Source organism: Taudactylus pleione, unplaced genomic scaffold (assembly GCF_031769625.1).
Source record: "Taudactylus pleione unplaced genomic scaffold, aTauple2 ptg000678l, whole genome shotgun sequence".
Taxonomy (NCBI): Eukaryota; Metazoa; Chordata; class Amphibia; order Anura; family Myobatrachidae; genus Taudactylus; species Taudactylus pleione.
This window is the reverse complement of record NW_028285080.1, coordinates 1,834,056-1,856,696: the sequence shown is the minus strand read 5'-3', so window position 1 is coordinate 1,856,696 and position 22,641 is coordinate 1,834,056. Positions and strand designations below refer to the sequence as shown.

Below are 22,641 nucleotides of genomic sequence, written 5' to 3'. Positions count from 1 at the left end.
CAAAGCCCTTCCGTTGTGTACATCCGTGCCTCAGTACGTGAAAGGACTGAGACTCCCTCTGTCAGCATCTGTAGACACTGAAATACCAATTGGTGCATATTTAAAGGCAACATCTGTTGCATCAGTGCTATGGAAGGTGTAGTTTCTCTGTCAGAGTATGGCCTCCTATCTGAGTGGTTGAGCTTCTCTGTACTCAGTCTTGCAGTGACACGCCCTTGACAATCCATTGGTGTGCCCATAAGACGTACTGTCTCCGTGCTTCTACTAAGCCACCTCCATATCCCCTCCCAGGAACGCCGAAGACATTTCTGAGACCGTGCATTGTGTGCCTCAATCGAAATTCCAACTGTATGCGCATGCTAACTGGTCTCATGCGCAGTGCGACAGATTCATGCACAGAACAAAAAAAATGCTCCTCTGCATCCAAATTCTACAGCGCGTGCACCTCAGAATCAGCCCCAAGGTGCGCATAGTTCAACCAAAAAAAATACAAGATTACATTGCCCTTAAACCGAATATTCGAGTCCTAGGGGGCAATTTCAATAGTTTTTTTAAGCCGTGATTATTGAGTGCCCAGTGTTGCAATTCAATTGTTCTGGGCGCCCTTATCGTCCCGAGTTTAACCGTGTAAAACGGCTAACCCTGTCTAAAGTTCTGGTTAGGGCGCGCTAACTGCGGTTAGCACGCAAAGCAAAAATGCTGGCGCCGGCGGCTATCGTGCCCTGACGGAGCAACAATTGAATTGCTCCGTCGGGCGCCTAGAAAAAAAAAAAAAAAAGCTGCCGGCAAAACATTTGATTCGCCCCCTAGTGTCTTATATCACCGGAAAAAATGGACTTCCAGAACCATAAAATGACCCTTTTCACCTTACAAGTGGAATTCAGAAATTATATAAATACCTGATAATGTAACCATAATAACAATATAATAATATAATATAAATTGAACAATTATACATAAAACATGTCACAATAAGCAGAATTTATTAGGTTCTTGCAAGATTTAAAGGAACGGCGTAATCTCCTAGTAATCCCTTCATTCCAGCTGGTTTTAATGTGTTTTTAATTGGAAAATCCAGAACATTTCCAACTTGCCAAAAGTTTATCAAGATCACCACCTTTTTCTCCAATATGCATGTTAACTACAATAGCTTTACAGGTCAATACAGCTGGATTGGCTCCATGCTTTTCCAAGGAATGCCAGAGTGCAGAATGAGTTGTAACGTTTCTTATAATCTAACCCAGAGGTTCTCAAACTCGGTCCTCAGGACCCCACACAGTGCATGTTTTCCAGGTCTCCTCACAGAATCACAAAATAAATAATTTGCTCCACCAGTGGATCTTTTAAAATGTGTCAGTGAGTAATAAAAACACCTGTGTGCCTGCTGGGTGACCTGGAAAATATGCACTGTTTGGGGTCTTGAGGACCGAGTTTGAGAACCACTGATGTAACCCACAGGTTCTCAAACTCGGTCCTCAGGACCACAAATAGTACATCTTTTCCAGGTCCCCTCATAGAATCATTTTAATAAATAAATCACATAGAGGGTATTACAATTTAGAAAACTGGTTAGAACAATCAAAATTAGAAAATTGTTCATGTACTTGTGAACAATACAATTGCCACATATGACTTCTCTGTTCTTACCATGCTTGGAGCTAATATTTCCTATATGTTATCAACATTTCTAAAAACAATATCTTGTTAGATGGTAAAATGTCTTTTTTAGAATGGCTTCTAGTACAGGTTCAGTCTCCCATATCCAAAATGCTTGGGACCAGGGGTATTTTGGATATCAAAATTTTTCCGTATTTTGGAATATATGCATACCATAATGAAATATCTTGGGAATGGGACCCAAATCTAAACACAGAATGCATTTATGCTTCATATACACCTTATGCACAGTCTGCAAGTAATTTTATACAATATTTAAAATTTTGTGCATCAAACAGTTTGTGTACATACATGAAATTAATTTGTTTCTTATACACAATAATTTTGTGCCTCAAACAAATTGTGTACATTGAACCATCAAAAAGCAAAGGTGTCACTGTCTCAGTCGTGATCTAAATATTCTGTATTTCAGAATATTCCATATTTCTGAATATTTGGATATGGGAGACTCGACCTGTAGTAACACCTTCCAGTGTTCATTGATTGTATTTCTAATATACATTGCTTGAATATTATATTTCCTAACAAATGGGATGCTTTCCCCAGTTGCAACTCTATATTATAGAAAATTATCTCTATCCTTCTTAAATAAAAGCATTATTAATAACAAAATCTGTGTAGTGTCTCTCATGGAGTCTATCAACACAAATATGGAGTTTTTGTTTGCATTCTATTTGAATATTATACTTCAGTTTAATCCTTCTAAACTGTGATTTTGTAATGTTGGTTTCCTACTTTTTCAAGTGGCCTCTATGAAAGTTAACATTGACATTAGAATTGTTTCATGAAATTATACGTATCAACAGTGCTTCCATCTGCGATTAACACCAAATCCAAGAACTATACCATGAGATTCATAAAAACAAGGTTAAAATGATTGTTACTGTTGACATTTTGAGCAGATTCTAAATATGTTGTCATCCTGAATCTTGACGTTCAGAATCTGTCTACATTCTGGTATCGGCATTCGGTATGTTGACTTCATGGCTAGAACCCAAAAAATGTAATTGTGAAATTGGCATTTATTGTTAAAATAAGTGTGTCTCTTATGAATGTAGTGATTATGATATGTAATGTTTCTCACTTTCAGCTTGCTTCAAAGTCCTATCCTCTCTGCATGCGTCAGCTGCATAAGTCTCTGAGAGAGCACCATCACCTTCGTCATGGTGGTCGCATGCAGTATGGCCTTTTCCTCAAGGGAATTGGTTTAACACTAGAACAGGCGCTACAGTTCTGGAAAATGGAATTCATAAAGGGAAAAGTTGACTCCGAAAAGGTATCTATATGCTTTCCAAAGTTAATTTAGATTGTTACTGCTCTTTTTTTATGTTAAGGGTTGTGCCACAAATACTTTCAGCGCTTCCAGGTTTCCAGCTAGATAGTGCTCAAAGCACTCATATTGTTCTGTGCTTACACATTGAAGTGATTGGAAAACGCACATCCCTTGTCACACAGGAGTGCTTAGGCTAATAAATTATTGCAGAGTGCATGCTTCTCCTGTTTGACATCTTTAAATGTTCCCCATGGACTTTTACGTGTCAGCACAGAGGAATATCAGTGGGTTTATAACTTGCAAACAGTCAAAGCACCTGTGCAAAGCTGGGTACACACTATACGATGTATTATACGATATATCGTTCCGACACAGATGTAATGATATATCACAAACATCGTATAGTGTGTGCGCCTAATCCGGTGTTCCCAGCCGTCGTTCATTGCATCGAACCCATCTGCTGCTGCACTTAAAGTGATGCGATGCAATAAATGAAGCTGTGCTATTATATGAAGGAGACCACCAGCCACCCACCATTCTTTCCCCCACAGGCACATCACGCTCCTGACCTCCGGAGTCAGAGCTACCTGTGCAGATCCCTGCACCCACTCTCCCACTACACAGGGAAGGTTGCCGAAGTCGGGTACGCTCGCCTGCTATGGTAACTGACAGCAACAGCAGCCACCAGAATCAACACATCGGGAGGCCACAGAGCGCATCCCAGACCACCATCCCCCACAGCGGCGATTCGACGCCCGCCACACACAGAGGGTCACTCACCACCTGACCCCTAGCCGATCACCATCAGTGAGCATATCGCACCACCAGGTCAAGGTACAGTGCTGACACCGCACCCACCTCCGGATCCAACCTCGCTGACATTCTGCAACACCTGGGTTCCAGCCATTGAACCAGCAGACATAGTCAAGACAAAGAGGAAGGGTACGTACCCACGTCTATTCCCTGGCCGCCACGGCAAGGAGAGCCCCCTGAAAGGGTCTACCTAGCTTCCCACCGGAGCTCAGCCTATCACACCTCTCCAACCATATCCCATTCACTCCCCCGGCAATGGCAAGGAGAGCCCCCTGAAAGGGTCTACCTACCTTCCCACCGGAGTTCAGCCTATCACACCTCTCCCACCATATCCCATTCACTCCCCTGCCATGGCCATGAGGCCAGCGTACCCGGCTGGTTGTTGCAGCTTAGGAGAGGTAGGCGCTCCCCCAACTCACACGCAGAACCATCAAAAGTTTTCTTTGGGTACTTTACATTCCCTAAGTATTAGTGAAGGTTGGCACATAGCATTGCATGTATTGCCTTTATCTTGAACATGTCAAAGGATAAAGGGTAACAGGAGGGGAAGACCCCTGTGCTGGTTTCATGTAAATCCTTTATGGCCAGTTTGTTCCCTTAGGAAGTAAAGGATGGTTTGTGTGTTGTCTGTTATAAAGAGCCACCTCACCAGTCCAGTTTACCTGTCACTGTACAAGAGCCATCTTGTGTGTCCTCTTTGTCCCAGGTAATGAAGCAGTTTGTGGATCGTATGGCTACTCCCACACGTCCTCCTTGGATGGGGTGTCCACAGTATGCCATGTTTGCACCTCCTATGCATCTTTCCTGGAAGGATGTTTATGTCATTCTAGTCAGAGTATGGCACCATTAAATGTGTAAAGTAGACCGGTAGTTACTAAGGCGCCTTGGCGCAAGTTATCTCTTTATATGTCTGCTCAACATATGGATTCAGACGCATCATCAGAGGAATCAGAAGATGCGCAGGGTTCTTCTCCAGCGTCTACCTCGGGGGAGGAAGACCATCCGTCCACAGTAGGCAGATGGAAGAGGCATGGTGTAACCCGGACAAACTGTTTCATGTGAATAAAAGAATAACATTGTTGTATCCTTTCCCAGCTTCTGTATGTACTAAGTGGGAGGTACCTCCTACTGTGGATGCTCATGTGACGCACTTAATCAGAAATGCTGCATTGCCTATTCCGTCATCATCTTCTCTGCAGGATTCCGCAGAGAGAAAAATTGAAGCATGTCTTAAAACAATATTTTCATCATTGGAGCGGTTACTCATCCAGCAAAGCTGTTGAAGAATGGATGGGGACATTCGAAGAACCTCTACCAGATGCTGCAAAAGAACAGATGATGTATATCTCTCACATATGAGAAATGGCTTCCTATTTGGGTGGAGCTACAGTAGATGCTGGGATTTTATCTTTTTAATCATCAGCAGCTTCAATAGTGGCACGTAGGGCCATTTGGTTAACATCCTGGAAAGCTGATGCAGGATCAAAGAAGGCTCTGGAATTCTTACCTTTCTGTAGAAAAGGCAAAGAAAGCTACCGCACTGGTTCAAATCGAAAATCCCCTCAAATTTATGTGGTAGAAAATCAACTACCTAATATCAAGCAAAAAAGGGAGTGTACTACCAAGTAATGTAATAGAAAAAAGGAAAAGTGGTAGTATAATGGTGCACAAACTGATTGTTGCAAAATTAAAATATAACCCTTAAAGGAATACTGTTACAAACATTTCACTCTTTGTAGCCATGCGTTCAAACAGCGTGGATACAGCCAGCTATGTGATTGCTCTGTTTGACCATATTCTACATACAGTGGGCTACATGTTACATACTGATCGCGGCTTCAGTGATGATATATTAATGCCAGATGAAATTATCAGAGTATTATCAAATCTTCCAGAGTAGCTTTCAGCAGATGTTTAAATAGTAGCATTATTAGGAAGATGCCATATGACATATGATGATGCAATAAATATTCTAATATTTGTATACAATATATCTATGCTTCCAATAGTGTGGGTCCAGCTGGTTATATGATTTACTCCGTGTTATTTAATGATGTCACTTATCCTTTCTTCCTGTGAATGAACAAATTAGCAGGAATTATTTGGTCTCTATTCTGTTTTAAGACTTAGTTTAAACTAGTCCTTAAGGGCTTATTTCTCTGCCAAATATAGACAACTGTCTGCTTGTATTATGGTAAACTTAGGATTTATTCCCTAATTGTCTATGACCAATCACAACCATATTCAGTATTCATCTTACATCTCTGAGGGATTAGTTTCACACTTGTGATCACACAATCGAACTATATACTATTAATTTATTTATGACTGTGTGCAAACGGTGTTAATGACTAGAGGAGTATTAAACTAAAGGATTACTCTTGACGCTGTTTCGTCATAATCTGTCACTATTTACAGCTAATTGTGACATATACATTATTCCTCAGAGTGAATAGTGATACACTAGCAATTATACAATTGGATTGCACACTAATACAGTGTATGAAAGTGTAATCTGTTATCACACAATCGCATTGCACACTAATATAATATATGAAAGAGTGTAATCGGTTTAGGAGAGCGATTAATACATAATTCAACTCTCAAAAGATGACTGTTTTTACAGACAAGGGCATACAAATTATTCTGCCTAGCCCCAATGACTAGGTGAATGATTAAGAGGGGATTGTCTAATTTGAATACCCCTAGCTATCTAGATTTGCGACTATACCTATGATTTGCATACTTATAAATACCAGTTATTTTTGTGACAGTCATTTTGTTTGATATAGAATAATATATAACCTGTTCCCAAGCTCTCTAATTTATTTGAACTATATACTGTTATCAATAGAGAAGACAGAATAGATACACACATTGATTAGTCATCTGATCAAAAGATGACCGTATAGTGACCAATATTCACGATACTACAAGGAGTTTTCTTCTGTTGATATGATAAGACCCCTGACACACTATTTTAATATTTTTTTCTTTACTTTTAGTTTTTTAATACTTAGCTAACCCATTCCCGAAAGGGGCAATTTTTTTTAATGAATACTTAATAAAAGTTATATTTTAAAACAATCCTTTCGAGCACCATTATACTACCGCTTTTCCTTTTTTCTTTCTATTGAAAAGTACTTTTTGGAGCAGAGTTAGATAAGATAATAGCTACTCTGGCAGCTTCAAAGTCAGCAGGTCTGCCATCTACGGCTACAATAAAATCTAGGCAGGTTTCTTTTCGGTCCTTCCGTCCTCAGGGACGAGCAAGGGAACAGTCTTCCTATAAGCCGTCTAGTTTTCGCAGGACAACAAGGCGACAAATTAAGAAGTCTGGGCCGGCAAGACGTCCAGCTTTTAAACTGGACCACAAACCCTCGCCCTGATGGGGTGGGCCTCCTCCTGGGGGATCCCTTCGACTTCTTCAGTCGCGGATTACTGGCATCAAACAACAGATGCCTGGGTCCGAGAAGCTTTCTCTCAGCGGTATGCCCTCACTTTCAGGAGGCATCCTCCTCAGAAGTTTTTTTGCACAGATCCTCCATCAGATGCGGTCAAAGCCTTGGCCCTTCAGGAGGCCATTTACTCCCTGCTGCAAGCAGGGGTAATAATCCCGGTTCCTCTGTTGCAACAAGATAGGATTTATTATTCCAGTCTATTCTTGGTTCAGAAACCAAATGGGGCTCATCTAAATCTAAAAACCGGTTTATCCATGTACCCAACTTTCGTATGGAAACTCTCTGGTCAATTATTTTTGCAATGAAGCCTGGGGATTATATGGTTTCCCTGGACATTCAGGATGCGTATGTGCATGTTCCTATTATGCCATCCCACCAACAATTTCTACGGGTTGCTTTCCTACAGCAACATTACCAATTTCAGGCACTACCATTTGGCCTATCTACGGCTCCCCGGGTATTTACCAAAATAATGTCAGTTATGACTGCCTATCTCATGCATCAGGGAGTCGGAATACTGGCGCATCTGGACGACCTTCTGATATTGGCGCAGACTCGGTTTGTTTTACAAAACCATCTTCAGCTGACCATAGCCTGCCTACAAAAGTACGGCTGGATCATCAATTGGAATAAGTAATCTTACTCCAAAACAGCAGATGGTACATCTGGGAGCTCTTCTGGATTTTCGGGCACAACGGGTGTTTCTGCCAGAGGACAAGATAGCGGCTCTATCATTGCGAATACGCAAGCTGCTATGCAAGCGAAGGGTATCCATTTTATTAGCGATGCAGGTCCTGGGATCAATGGTATCCACCTTCGACATAGTGGGGTGTGCTCAGTTCCATTCCAGGCCTCTGCAAAAATTGATTCTCTCCAGGTGGAACAAACAGTATCATCTAATAGGGTCCCAGATGATCCTTCTCACTCCAGTGGTTCGTCTTTCCCTCCTGTGGTGACTGAAAAAGAAACATGTAAACAAAAGGCGCCCATTCTGGATTAAAATTGGGTGCTTTTCACCACGGACGCCAGTCTTCGCGGATAGAGGGCAGTGACAAGTCATCCCACCTTTCAGGGAAGATGGACAAATCAAGAAAGTCTGCCAATAAATATTCTGGAACTGCGAGCAGTATACAAAGCACTTATCATGGCACATGACCTGCTCCAGGACAGGCCGGTCCAGATCCAGTCCGACAACGCGACTGCAGTGGCCGATGTCAACCATCAGGGAGGCCCCCAGTTGAACCTCTGGACTCTGTAGACTTGAAATGGTTTACAGCGAAGACACTTGTTCTCCTCGATATCTCATCTGCATGCAGAGTCTCTGATTTGGCTATGCTCTCTTGACGCTATATTTGATTTTTCACAAGGATAGAGCTGTTCTTCGTACAAGGGAGGGCTACCTTCCTACAGTAGTGTCCCATTTTCAAATGAATTGAAGAAATTGTAGTTCCAGCTTTTCAGGCTACAGATCTTTCTGTAGGTGAAGCCTCCCTCGATGTAGTTTCTGCTCTCCGTATCTATGTGGAGCACACAAACTCTGTTAGAAAATCAGATGCTCATTTTGTATTATATATTCACAAACGAGGTTTGCCAGCTAACAAGCAGACTCTGGTGAGATGGCTATACATGGCGTACACACAGACTTATCTCCCTGTCCCAAGCATGGTGACAGCACATTCTGCTCTGTCTGTAGGGCCATTGTGGGCATTTAGTTGTGGTGCTTCTGCTGAACAGTTGTGTAAGGCAGCCATGTGGTCTTCTGTCCACACTTTTCTTAGGTTCTACGTTTTTGATACTTTTGCCTCTCAGGATGCTTCCTTTGGGCGACGAGTTCTCCTCCTTTCTGCTCAGGAGCACCCTTAGGGGAAACTGCTTTAGGACATCCCCATGGTATCCCTGTGGATCCCTATGGACCCTGAATAAGAAATAAGACTATGGTAGACTTACCTTTTTGTCAACTTTTTCTTTGAGTTCCATAAGGTCCACATGGCGCCCACCCTGACTCACCTGGTTTCATTGGGTATTTTTCTCTTGGTCACTGATTCCCTTATCTTCGGTGAAAGAGTTTCTCGTGAGTACTGTTCTTCTCTCTCCTGCTTGGGCTTGTTTACAAAACTGTTTGCCTTTGGCTGGGGGCGGGGTATATGTGGAGGAGGACTGGTGCATCCTGGGAGCTAAAGCTTTGGACTGTTTGGTGCCCTGTTAGCTCCAACCCCACACACCCCATGGTATCCCTGTGGACCCAATAGACCTCAAAGAAAGTCAACAAAGGTAAGTCTACCATAACACTCATTTTGTCCTGCTACATCTTTTCCGTGTACACTGCAAATTGCGCCACGCATGGCGTGAGACGTGCGTCCTCGAGCAAATACGCGCACTGCATTCGCACTCGTGTCTTCATAGTATTTGAATGCTGCAATTGCAGTGCGCGCCATAGCGTACTGTAGAGTATGCTGCTGCTTGCGCACATTTCAAGCAGTGATGATTTTAGTGAAGCAAGTCGATGAAAAAACAAATGACCGATGGACTTTATTTTATACCATGTAGAGATTGATACGTATTATCTGGTTTCTACAGAAAAATTTATATAAACCCTGTTTACTGATAAAAAATGTCCAGGTTTTTTTTTTTACCGTTCCTATTTTATATGTGAAAAACAATTTCTTTAACTTCAAACGAGTCCAAGTCCCGTTAAGAGTCTGCTTTGGCATGACAATAAATAAAGCACAGGGATAGACACTTAACGTGCCTGGAGTAGACCTAAGTACAGATTATTTTTATCATGGACAACATTACGTGGCTCTTTTGCGTTTCACATCAAAACTATATCTTTCTGTGTTGACGTCAGGAGGAACGACGACTGTCATCTACAAAGCAATCTTATAGGATTAAAAATTGCTCCCCATACGAAGCCGAGGCACGTGTGTGTGTGTGTGTGTGTGTGTGTATGCGTACAAACTGGAGAAATGTTATCTCGCCACAGCCCCCTGCATCTCATAACAACTTATGCCATGTCAACACCGTTCCCTGCATTTCACCACAGCCCCCTGCTTACTCCTACCCTCTGTATTACACAACAGCCCCCTGCTTACTCCTACCCTCTGTATTACACAACAGCCTCCTGCTCCTTGCATTTCACCACAGCATCCAATATTTCACCACAGCCCCTTGCATCTCACCACAGGCCACTGGTTCTTACCACATCCCCTTGCATCTCACCACAGGCCACTGCTTCTCACTCCTGCTACTGCTTCTTACCAAAGCCCCCCGCATCACACCACAGGCCTGTGCATCTCACCATATCCCCCTGCAGTGTCACCACAACCCCCTCTGCTGCTGTCCTGCACCTGGTCGCGGCCCGGCTACTTGTATGTGCTGGGAAAGGCATGAGGATCATGGATTAGAGATTGTTGTACCTGCAAATAAATCCACTGTAGGTGTAATAAGGGCTGCGTAATATATTTCATTTCCAGGGATGTTTTCCCAGCTATTGGTGGGTTTACCGACTACTGTTTGTCCTCATGTTTGCTCCCCACTATATATATCCCGGCAGCTGCGTCCCTGATTAGTGTTCAGGATCCGTACAGGCAGCCAAATCAAAGAGTCATGTGCAGAGTGATCGCCCAGTCAATCATCCTAATGCATTTCTACGTCGACTTTTGTCAGAGGTGACACAGCACAGTTTTATTTTGTGACTTGCTTAAGTAAAATCATCACTGCTCTGCTCCCTTTTGTCACAGATGAATTGTCTCTAACTCCCTCCCCTCTGCTGCTGCTAAGCAACAGGGCACATTGCTAGGTTTGATTGGTTTTCACTGTCACTTGCTGTTTCAGCACCCTCGCCAGCTCCTATACAGCAGCTTGGTGTAACATTTTTTGTTTGTGACTTTACTTCACAAAAATCATCACAAGCCCCTCTCTCCGCAACAGGTCCTGTGAGACTTTGCTAGCGGCGGGCGTCTTTTTTGCATCGAACATGCCACAGCTTTTTTCATTTCAAGTTCCGTTGTGGTTCATATACAAACTCGTGTACACAGAATTCTCAAAATAAAGAGTTGGTAAGTTTGCACATTGATAACATTTGCACACTGCTAATGAATGGCCTAGTGCCACACATGTGAGTGCAGGAGCTCTCATAGGTCTTATAAAATGAAGAAGCAATGTGATGAGTTCACAATCACACACACTTTTCTCGGTGAGAATATACATTGCCTTCAGAAGCAGTTAGATAAACTTAAAAGATTTGTTTTCATGGTTGTGCTTGGCAAAATTAAAGGTATTTAAGCACTTATAACTGTAAAACTCATGTGTTTAAACCGTTTTATTGAGATACGACTAGGACGCACCAGCAGACACTGCTGATTAATTTGATATGTGACACTTGATTCTCTAAATCTGTATACGAAGTGCTTCAATGTAGCGAATGCAGCTTTTTTTCATTGCAAGATTTTTTTGTGGTTCATATACAGACTCATTCGCACACAGATAAACAAGTGTTGCATATCAAAATTAGGACAGTCTGTGATTGCGTCCTAGGCATCATATTGCGACCTAGACCCATTTTAGTTGAAAAAAGACTCCCCATCACTAGCACTGTAACACGGGACCTGTCTGCTCAATCACGCCAGGCAAGTTGCACTGCACGGGGTGTTGGAGATAGATGTGTGAGGACTCATCTGTACACTGACAAATTGTTTTACATTACAATGAAATGCAATTAAAATCAAATGCACTCACTTTGATAATAGAGGCTGACATGCTGTCCAATACTGGAAAGACCTTATGCAGCCTTGATAGACAGCAGCCAAAACATTTGGTAGTATTTTGGCACAAATATAGAAATTAAGTAAAGTTGAGCTTGGTACCAGCTACATGGCAATTTAATTGCCTAATATGGTGTCAAAGCAAAGAGAAAGTTCTCCGCACTTGTCCTCATTATTGCATATCTGTACATATCTAGCTAAATGAAGCATGATGTATTTTTATAAAAAGCTGGCAACCCACGTCACACACAAGCCATCAAATTAATGAAAGTCTCACACTTACACATTTCTTTGGATAACAATGTAATGTTTTCACCTCAGTCATGGAGCTTGACATGCAGCAGGCTGCTTGGTAAACCACACATAAGCTTTACATTGGCTTGATAGCAGCTAAGACCATGTTCTGATGACAGTGGTTCAAAGTGCGCAAAGCTTTTCTTAGAGCAGAACCTTATTCTAACCAGCTTTTGGGGAAGCTTTAAAATAAATTAAAAGTTGAACATCACTTTTAAAGTTAAGGATTTTTATGTGTTAGGTATATTTCTCAGTACGATTATTTACCCTACTGCATATATTGCCAAATGGGCACAAAGGAAGGGAGTCACATTTTCTCTCCATGTTTGGATATACATTTTTAATAAAAATCAGAATGGTTTCGAAAACCTGTATGATCTTACATGGCTGTCATCTATATGTTGTTAGGGACACAGTTTAGGATGAAGCTGTATGATAATTTTCCTGCTGGAGACAAATATGTACCTTTTATCCCAATATTGAACAGAAAGCATTGTTCAGTGTGTATGTAGCAGTGCAGGAAAACCTGCTAGATATAATCCGCTTCACAAACATGTAAAAAAAATTATGGATATCTTGGAGAGAATTGTTGCTGATACAGTTTTCGATGTTTTCCGTTAACACGAGACGACGATTTAACTGTGAAAATACAATTATCTGTCGATCTACTCTATAGTTAGTCACTGTTATCTTTCAAGAAATTGTTATACAATTAATTTTGTTAGTTCATATTTAAACACACAACAGCTATCCATAGTACAAGTCACTACATGCCCAATCTCAGTGACTCCAGCTAATTGCAGTCTCTGGAAGCTGATGAATAGTGGAATTTATTGATCCACACCAACAATAGTGCCATATTTCTTCTTCTGGGTACGTAGGGATACCATGGGGAAATGGTGGTTGGAGTGATCCAGGCACCAAACAGTTAAGCTTTCAGCTCCAGGATGCCTCAGGTCCTCCACATATACCCCATCCCTGGCCACAGGCATTCAGTTTTTTAATTTGGTACGGAAGTGTTTAGACCAACCTTTGTAAAGGGGACTGCTCAGGCAGTCCCAAACTTATTATTTTAGGTTTTATTTTTACTTCAGAGCAAGCAGCACTAGGCATCCTAAAGGATGCCTGTGCTGCTACTCCACCTACCCACGGCGGCGCCACAACACCAGTTATTGGACAGGTGATTTCGTCGGGGACCAGCGGAGCTTGGCTAGCGGCGATGCTGGGACCCAGGACTGAAGCCAGAAGCACAGGGACGGAGGTAAGGTGGTTCCTTGCTCGCGGGAACCACTTGGCAGTCCATACCTCCGGCAGGCTGGAGACCTGCCGGAGGTTGCTGTAGTGGGGTGACCACTGCATCCGCTCCCCCACTAGACCACTGGGGCAAGTCAGTCTGGCGTCGGGGACAGTGGCGGCAGCCATGTTCTAAGGCCAGGGCACCCGGAGGGTTAATATAGCATAGGGGAGGTAGGCTCTCCCCGGCAGCCCCTTCCCCCAACTCAGACGCCGATCCAGCTGAGGTTTTCCCGCGTCTGGGTTGCTCCTCCTACCCTCCTCTGTATATGAGATGCTCAGCAACCACTATCTGTGCTCTGCTGAAGCCACTGGTCTCGGGAGATTTTGGGTCTAGTCTCCCTGTATACCTCTCCCCAGAGGCCAGGTTATACAGCGCTCAAAATCCTACCAAGCCTTGTGTTTTGAGTAGTTGATTCAGGGCCCATTGCAGGTATATTGTATATGACTTTGCTAGCTCTTCTCTGTTGTTACTGCCTTTACCCGCCTTTATTTTCTGTACTGTCAGGTATAATTATCACTGCTATTTCTCCTCAATCCTTTGCTACAGGTGTGTGGGGAATATTGTTTTTTTGTTATGTTCTGAAATTGTACTTCACATTTATTGTTGCTTGTGCAGGCAGTCACATTTGCACTTATTTATTAAGTCTAAGAATAAAGGTAAACAGGAAGCTGAGGCTTCGGTGCTGGTTTCATGTAAAAGCTGTTTGGCTGGCTTGTCCCCTCAGGACTTTATACAGGATGGTTTGTGTGCTATTTGTTATAAAGAACCACCTCACCAGTCCAGTCTACCAGCCCCCTGTACAGGAGCCATCTTGGGTGTCCTCCTTGTCTCAGGTTATGATGCAGCTAGTGAACCGTTTGACTGCTCCCACACTGAATCCCATAATGGCATACCCACAGCAGTTCCAGGCTGCAATGTTTGTGTCTCCTATGCATCCTTCCTTGATGGATGTTTATGCCCACTGAAGTCAGATGCTGCTTTTCAACAAATGTTGCAGACGAACAGACCGGTAGCCATTAAAGTGCCCAAGCGAACAATATCATTTGGTCAGTCTGCCCAGCATGTATATTCAGATGCATCATCGGAGGAGTCAGATGATGCGCTGGGTTCTTCTCCAGGGTTTGTCTCCGGAGAGGAGGACCATCCTTCTACAGTGGATGTCCCTCCTTTGGTGAGGGCGGTCAAATCAATCCTAAATATAGAGGAGTTTAAACACCAGAGGGTGGTAAAAGCTGAATTTACGAAGTCTGAGCAGCTCACTGAACTTTATGGGAGAAGCATGGAGTACTATAAATGGTTCCATGTTGCAAAAAGATTAGGATCTTTGTATCCTTTCCCACCTACTGAATGTACTAAGTGGGAAGTCCCTCCTACTGTGGATGCTCATGTGACACATTTAGTCAGGAGTGCTATGTTGCCTATACCCAGGGCCGCCATCAGGGGGGGACTGTCGGGACTTCTGTCCCGGGCCTGGACACTCTGACAGAAAAGGGAGGCCCGGCCCACTCCTACCGCCCGCCGCTGCTACTGTGGATGAATGGGGCCCCCAGAGGGTCCACCCCCTAACACACCCCTTGCTTGTTTGTCCTCAAGGTGAAAGCCTGCCGCGAATGAGGTGCCTGTCCGACCCTCCTGCCTTTGTAACTATTCATCGGCAGAAGGGACTGACAGGCCACCCATTCATGGCGGGCTCCTTATACGGCGCACGTGACGTAGTTACATCACTGCACACTAATGAAGAAGAGAGGAGCCGCACCATCACCAGCCTGAAGCAAAAGGGTAAGACTTATATCCTGCCTGGCTGGGGTAGATGGGGGCTGAAGAGACAGCATGACCAACAAACTATATATATATATATATATATAAATAATCTGTACCAGCTCTATACAAACAAGTGCTCGGTGTTGTTACAAAATAGAAAAATGTGTATTGATTACATCAGCATGATATCTGACGTTTTGGGGCACTTTATCAAGGTGAAGTGGTCAGAATCAAAAGATGATTCTCACTTCTTCGCCTTTGACCCGAAACGTCAGATATCATGCTTCTTCATTTTGCGGACTATTGGCAATTAACAACAGACGGCTGGGTCTGAGAAGTGGTCTTTCAGGGGTATGCCCTCACCTTCTGGAGGCATCCTTCCCAGAAGTTTTTTTTACAACTACATCAGATTCTTTCAAGACCTTGGCCCTCCAGGATGCCATTTACTTCCTGCTGCGGGCAGGGGTGATAATCCGGTTCCTGTGGTTCAATAAGGAAGGGGTTATTATTCCAATCTGTTTTTGGTTCAGAAACCAAATTGGTCTCATCGCCCTTTTCTAAATCTGAAAACCCTCAACAAGTTTATCTGTGTACCCAAGTTCCGTATGGAGACTCTTTGGTCAATTATTTTGGCAATGGAACCTGGGGATTTTATGGCTTTCCTGGACATTCAGGATGCGTATCTGCATGTGTCTTACGCCACCCCACCAACAATTTCTATGGTTTGCTGTCCTGCAACAACATTACGAAAATATCAGGCACTGCCCTTTGGTCTATCAACGCCACCTCGGGTCTTCACCGAAATAATGGCGGTTAAGATGGCCTACCTCGGGCGTCAGGGAGTTGGAATGCTGCCATACCTGAATGACCTCTTGATATTTGCACAGTCTCCAGCTGTTTTACACAATCTCCAACTGCCTGTCTGCAGACGCACAGCTGGGTCATCAATTGGAAGAAATTTTCCCTTTCTCCAATACAGCAAATGGTACATCTGGGGGCACTTCTGGATTCTCAGACACAAAGGGTGTTTCTGCCAGAGGACAAGATTTCGGCCCTATTATTGCGAGTGCGCAAATTGCTCCGCAAGCAAAGGGTATCCATTCCATCAGTGATGCAGGTCCTGGGGTCAATGGTATCTACCTTCGACATGTTGGAATATGCTCAGTTCCACTCCAGGCCTCTGTAATGATTGATTCTCTCGGTGGAACGGGCAGTATCATCTAATACGGTCCCTGAGGATCCTTCTCACTCCGGTGGTTCGGCTCTCTCGTGGTGGCTATAAAAGGCTCATCCGGACAAGGGTCACACTTTCTGGCTTACAAACTGAGTGCTTCTCACCATGGATGCCAGTTTTCGCGGATGGGGGCGGTGACAGGTCATCAATACTTTCAGGGAAGATGGATAAATCGGGAAAGTCACCTGCCCATAAACATCCTAGAGCTTCGTGCAGTATACAAATACTCATCCTGTCACAGGATCTACTCAAAGTCAGGCCGGTCCAGATCAGGTCCAACAAAGCGACCACATTAGCCTCTCTCAATCATCAGATAGGCATGCAGTGTCAGGCAGCCATGAGGGAAGTCACAAACATTCTGATGTGGGCAGAACGTCATCTTCCTGCTATCACTGCAATATTCATCCCGGGAGTCCTCAACTGGGAGGCGGACTTCCTAAGTCATCAGGGCATACACGACGGAGAGTAGGCTCTCTACCTGGGGGTTTATCAACTCCTGGTGAACAAATAAGGCCTACCAGACGTCACGTCACAACCACAAGGTCCTTCATGGGCGCGCTGGCAGTTAGGTGGGACTTGAAGCTGGTGTACCTCTTTTCTCTGATTTCCCTCCTCCCAAGGGTCCTCAGGAATTTACAGCAGGAAGGCGGCACAGTAATACTAGTAGCTCCTGCTTGGCCCGGGTGGCATTGGTTCACGGACATTCTAAATCTATCCCTAGACACTCAGTTTCCTCTTCCTCTATGGCCGGATCTGTTTGCGCAGGGTCCCTGTCTGCATCTGGACCTACCTTGTCTGTTTTTTGATGACGTGGCTCTTGAGTCTTCCATCTTAAGAGCCAAAGGTTTCTCCAGCTCTGTGATTCAGACGATGCTTAGGGCACGAAAGCCTTCTTCTGCCCGCATTTATTACAGAGTTTGGCACTCCTTTGGTCAATGGTGTTCCCACCAAAAGTATGACCCTAAGGTTTTTAGAGTTTCCCGGGTACTTGCTTTTCTCCAGGCTGGGTTAGACCTCGGCCTCTGTCTGGCCACCCTGAGAGTACAGGTTTTTGCGCTGTCAGTTTGGTTCCAGCAAAGGATCGCTTCTCAGCCGGATGTTAAACATTTTTTTCAGGTTGTTATCAGAGTTCAGCCATCTTTGTGGCACCGTGGGATTTGTCTTTTGGTTCTCAAGGGGCTACAGACTCTCCCCATTTGAACCTCTGCGATCGGTAGATTTGAAGTGGTTGAGACCTTTTCTCCTCGCTATCTCCTTTGCCCGCAGTATCTCTGATTTGGCAGCGCTCTCTTGTCTCTCCCCTTTTTGATTTTTCACCAGGATAGAGCTGCCCTCCGTACACGGGCGAGTTACCTTCCTAAGGTAGTGTCTCGTTTTCATGTGAATTAAGAGATCGTGTTTCCAGCTTTCCAGTCTTCAGACACTTCTATAGGTTGAAGCCTCCCTTTATTTGTTTCGTGCCTTCCGTATCTATGTGGATCATACAAACTCTTTTAGAAAATCAGATGCTCTTTTTGTGTTTTACGGTTTTCACAAGCAAGGCTGGCCAGCTAACAAGACTCTGGCTCGATGGTCGCGCATGACTATCTCTCAGGCTTACACGCAGGCTGATCTGTCTGTTCTAAACACGGTGACAGCACATTCTACTCAGTCTGTGGGACCATTTGTGGACGTTTCGCTGTGGTGCCTGTGCTGAACAATTGTGAAAGTTGGCCACGTGGTCTTCTGTCCACACCTTTCTTAGGTTCTACACCTTTGCCACTTTTGCCTCTCAGGATGCTTCCTTTGAGCGGCGGGTTCTCCTTTCTGCTCATGAGCGTCCCCACCCTTAGGGGAACTGCTTTAGGAAATCCCCATGGTATCCCTGTGGAGCCCCTATGGACCCTGAAGAATAAATTAAGAGTTATGGTAGACTTACCTTTTTGTTAACTTTTTTTTTTTTCTTCTTCGAGGTCCACAGGGCACCCACCTGGGGACACCTGGCTGCATTGGGTAATTTTTCGTTCGTTCATGGATTCCCTCATCTTTTGTGAGTGTGTTTGGTGTACATTGTCCTTCCTTCTCCTCTTTCCTTCTCCTCTTTCCTTCTCCTGCCTAGGGCTTGTTTACAAAAACTGAATGCCTGTGGCCAGGGGTGGGGTATATGTGGAGGAGGACCTAAGGCATCCTGGGAGCTGAAAGCTTAACTGTATTGTGCCTGGATCACTCCAACCACATTTCCCCATAGTATCCCTATGGACCTCGAAGAAAAAACAATTAACAAATGTAAGTCTACCATAACTCTTATTTTTGCATTCAGCCATGTTCGACTTTTGTAGAGATTTGCAAGATGATTTCCTACATTTGATGCTGTTCCAACACCAATGTGGCCTAAATGGAATAGAAGTAGAAATCTACAAAAAGTATAAAACATTCTACTTCATTATTTGACATTTATACCAGTAACTGGGTGTCCATAAACAATAATTGATATTATGCAGGGGATGGACTTTAAATTAACTGGAAGGACAAAAGATTTGATTTAAATACTAAGTGTAACAAAATTAAAAGCATTTTAGAATAGAGAAAAGTTAATATCAATATCAACTTTTGCAATCTGTTTTTCAAGTATCTAAATACAAATCATTTGATACTAGAGGGATGTTCAGCCCTTTGTTTAATTTTTGCTAGTAGTGAAACAATAATTAGATGAATGTATTTGGATCATTTAGTTGGACTGAATTGATGACAGTAGTGTATGGCCATCTTTACTTACCCTAAATTACTACAAGAGATTAGGACTAAATATTTTGAAATGAGAATGTTCAATATAAGCACCTTGAGAGAGAGAAAGTGGAGACAAAGTAACAACTATTCGGCTTCAAAAGGGGCCTTTACATCTAGCCGCTATTGGCAATCCCCCATTTTGCCATAGTCTGCGAACCGGGAATATTCAACATGTTGAAAAATCTTGATTCCCCGATCCCAACCCGAAAATGGTTGGGAATTGGCAATGCGGACATTTTGCAACATGTTAAATTTCCTTGATCTGGCGACGGATCGCTGATTGAGGAGCCTGATTGGCAAACCGGGGAATCTGGGCTTTAGTAGGCCTCTTTACTGTAATATTCCAAACAGCCTTTAAAATGGCAGTTAGAAGCTTATTGGCTGGTACTATATCTCTCCAAGGTTTGATACATCTCACCTGGTCGCTAATAGTTATAACGGGGAAGTACAGGATGAAGAGCAATTTAGGAATATTAGTATACAAGCAGTTTCAGCAATCAAAAAGGGCATCTGATGTAAGGGCCACATGCAGAGGTGCAAACATGGTTTTAGAATTATATTAGTCACTGGTCAAATCTTGTATATGGTGTACAGTTTTGTCTAGTTGCCTATAAGATAATAAGTATACTTTAACATCCGATGATTGTAGACATATATATAATGTTACTGGACAAATTTTAGGGATAGGAGTTTGACTTCTTAGATATGGCCTAATATACACAGTCGAGTCACATTATGACCACCTCCTACATGTGACTTTGGCAGCGCTTAGCCCATGAAATACGTTACGTGCCGGGCGCTGGCTTGGTGGGTATATAAGGTGAGCGATAGGCCGTCTGCACACAATTTATCAGAGTTGCAAAAAGAGATGATTATTGGCTTTCGGGTTAAGGGTGGCAATGTTTCTGAACTGTGGCAGTTTGAGAACTTTACGCGTGCTGCTGTGGTGAAGGTGTATCGTGACTGGACAAATGGCACCATTGCGAATAACCAACGTGGAAACTGCAGAGCACTGCATGCCACTGATGTGAGGTGAACGTCGGCTACGAAGGTGCGTGAGGGCCGACCGACACGCTACAGTGGAGCAGCTCACCGTCAAAATGAACCTGGGGGCCACCAGACGTGTGTCTAAAATGACAGTTCATTGAGCCCTGCTGCGTATGGGGCTCCGAAGCAAATGGATGGTCACTGCACCTATGCTAAAGAAGGTGCATCGGCAGGAAAAGGCTTCAATCTCATGCTTGTATCAGAATTGGACCTCTGCTGATTGGCGAAGGGTTGCCTTCTCCAATGAGTCACATTTTCGGCTTCATCGAACGGATGGACGTTGGCGTGTCAGACGGAAAACATTGGAGAACAAACACCCTGCAACCATTGCTGGAAGAACACAAACTGGTGGTGGAAGCGTTATGGTCTGGGGAATGTTTTCATGGCATTCTCTGGCCCCTCATCCATGTGGAAGGCACCCTCAACCGATTTGGTTATGAATCCATCCTTGCAGAGCAGGTATATCCATACATGCTGATTTGTCTTCCCTGAGGCGGATGGGATCTTCCAGCAAGACAATGCAACATGTCACACGGCTAGAAATATCTGACAGTGGTTGGACGAGCATGACCAAGACTTACAAGTACGTCTCTGGCTCCCTAATTCCCCCGGACTTGAACCCAATTGAGCATCTGTGGGTCCACCTCGATCGTTGTGTTTGCTCTATGGATACACCACCACGTACCCTCCAGCAGCTGTGGGATGCACTGCAGTCAGCATGGCTCCAGATACCTGTGCCAATTTACTAGCACCTTTGAGTCACTCCCAGCCCGTCTAGCTGCTGTCCGTGCTACAAACGGCGGTTACTCTGGTTATTAGCTGGTGGTCTTAATTATGTGACTCGATTGTGTATATATTGCCTGTACACAGATTTTTCTGGTATTGTAGGATTCACTGACACTCACTGCAAGAGGTGACTTCATCCTGGCTGTGAAATCCTCTACCATAAGTTATGGTTATTGTAGTTTCACTAATTAATTTGAAAATGTATTTGTTGGTCTATTAAAAATAGTGTCTGCTGTAACTAGCAAAACAAAATATGGTCAGTGAGACAGGACACCATTTTTTGGACCTTTTCTTGTATTTATTTAAACTGAGAATATTCTTTATGTGAAAACAGATAAACTGTACAAGGTATTTTGGAAGAATGACTAGTTTGTGCTGTAAGCCAGTATGTTTTTTATTATAAGATTAGAACTGGGTATTGAGCTCTTGCGGAATGCAAATATTCTATTAGTAATTTTGTTCTACAGTATAAAAGTAATTTACAGTAAACACAGAATTGTTTTTAAATTGAAATTCAATAGTCTGTTTTTGCCTGGTATATTGAACTCCATATTTTCATTAGTGTAAAATTGATTTTTGAAGCATATATGTGTACATATATTTATTTTAAATAGTTTTGCTCTATATCGAAGCTTTGTTTACTTCAGTTTCATGCAAGGAAATGTGTATTTTTATGCTTTATGAAAGAACAAACAAAGGGAGTGCAGTACTGTTTTAAAATAAATGCAGAATCTGGCATGTCTTGGCAGCTGAGGAGTATGGCAGCTTGTGTTGAGTTCACTGGCCCATGCTGAGATTGTACTGCTGCGTTGATCATTTAGAGAGATTTTCTGCACTCATTTTCTTAAGGATTCTCCTCTAAGCGTAATACCACAGCCGTAGCCCAGCTTAGTAGTGTTCCCGCTAGGCCGCGGGCAGGGAGTCAGGGGCCGTGACCGTGTGACACACCCCTAATTCATAACATGGGGTGGGCTACCCCCAAGCACACTCTCAAGGAAAAAATATTCTATGCGCACGACGGGATGCAGTCGGAATGCCGACTGTCTAAATACCAACCGTCGGCATTCTGACTGTCTAATCCCGGCAACTGTCTAATGACCGGCATCGAAATCCAGCCGCGTATCATTAGACCTACGCCGGGAGCCTGGCACCCGGCTTACAGATTGAAGGTAAGCCGGGTGCGGACAGCCGCGTGCGTGGGGGGGGGGTTAGTTAGGGGTTCCCGTGGGGGAACCTAGGGCTAGGCACCCCCTCGGGAGACTTAGGGTTAGGCGCCGGGGGTTAGGGTTAGGCACCCCCAAGGGAGGGTTTCGGGAGGTTAGGTTAGTAAATAAACAAAATACTTACCTGTCTGGACCTTCACTGCTGGGTTTCCGCTGTCTGGATTTGATCATACTGATCCCGCGCATGTCATCTATTCACCCAGGGGAGATCAGTCTCCGCAACTTTTCCCACTCGCAGGACACTTC

At 43.8% G+C, this 22,641-nt stretch overlaps 1 protein-coding gene across 4 annotated transcripts in view; it reads left to right on the top strand.

The window, feature by feature from the left end:
- PRIM2 (DNA primase subunit 2) overlaps positions 1 to 22,641 on the top strand; it is a 232,504-nt gene that overhangs the window by 127,966 nt on the left and 81,897 nt on the right. For all 4 annotated transcript variants that reach the window (XM_088455935.1, XM_088455934.1, XM_088455932.1 and 1 more), the window contains one exon: positions 2,768 to 2,953. In XM_088455935.1, coding sequence (XP_088312061.1) covers positions 2,768 to 2,953 — 186 coding nt within the window. The remainder of the gene's footprint in view (positions 1 to 2,767; positions 2,954 to 22,641) is intronic.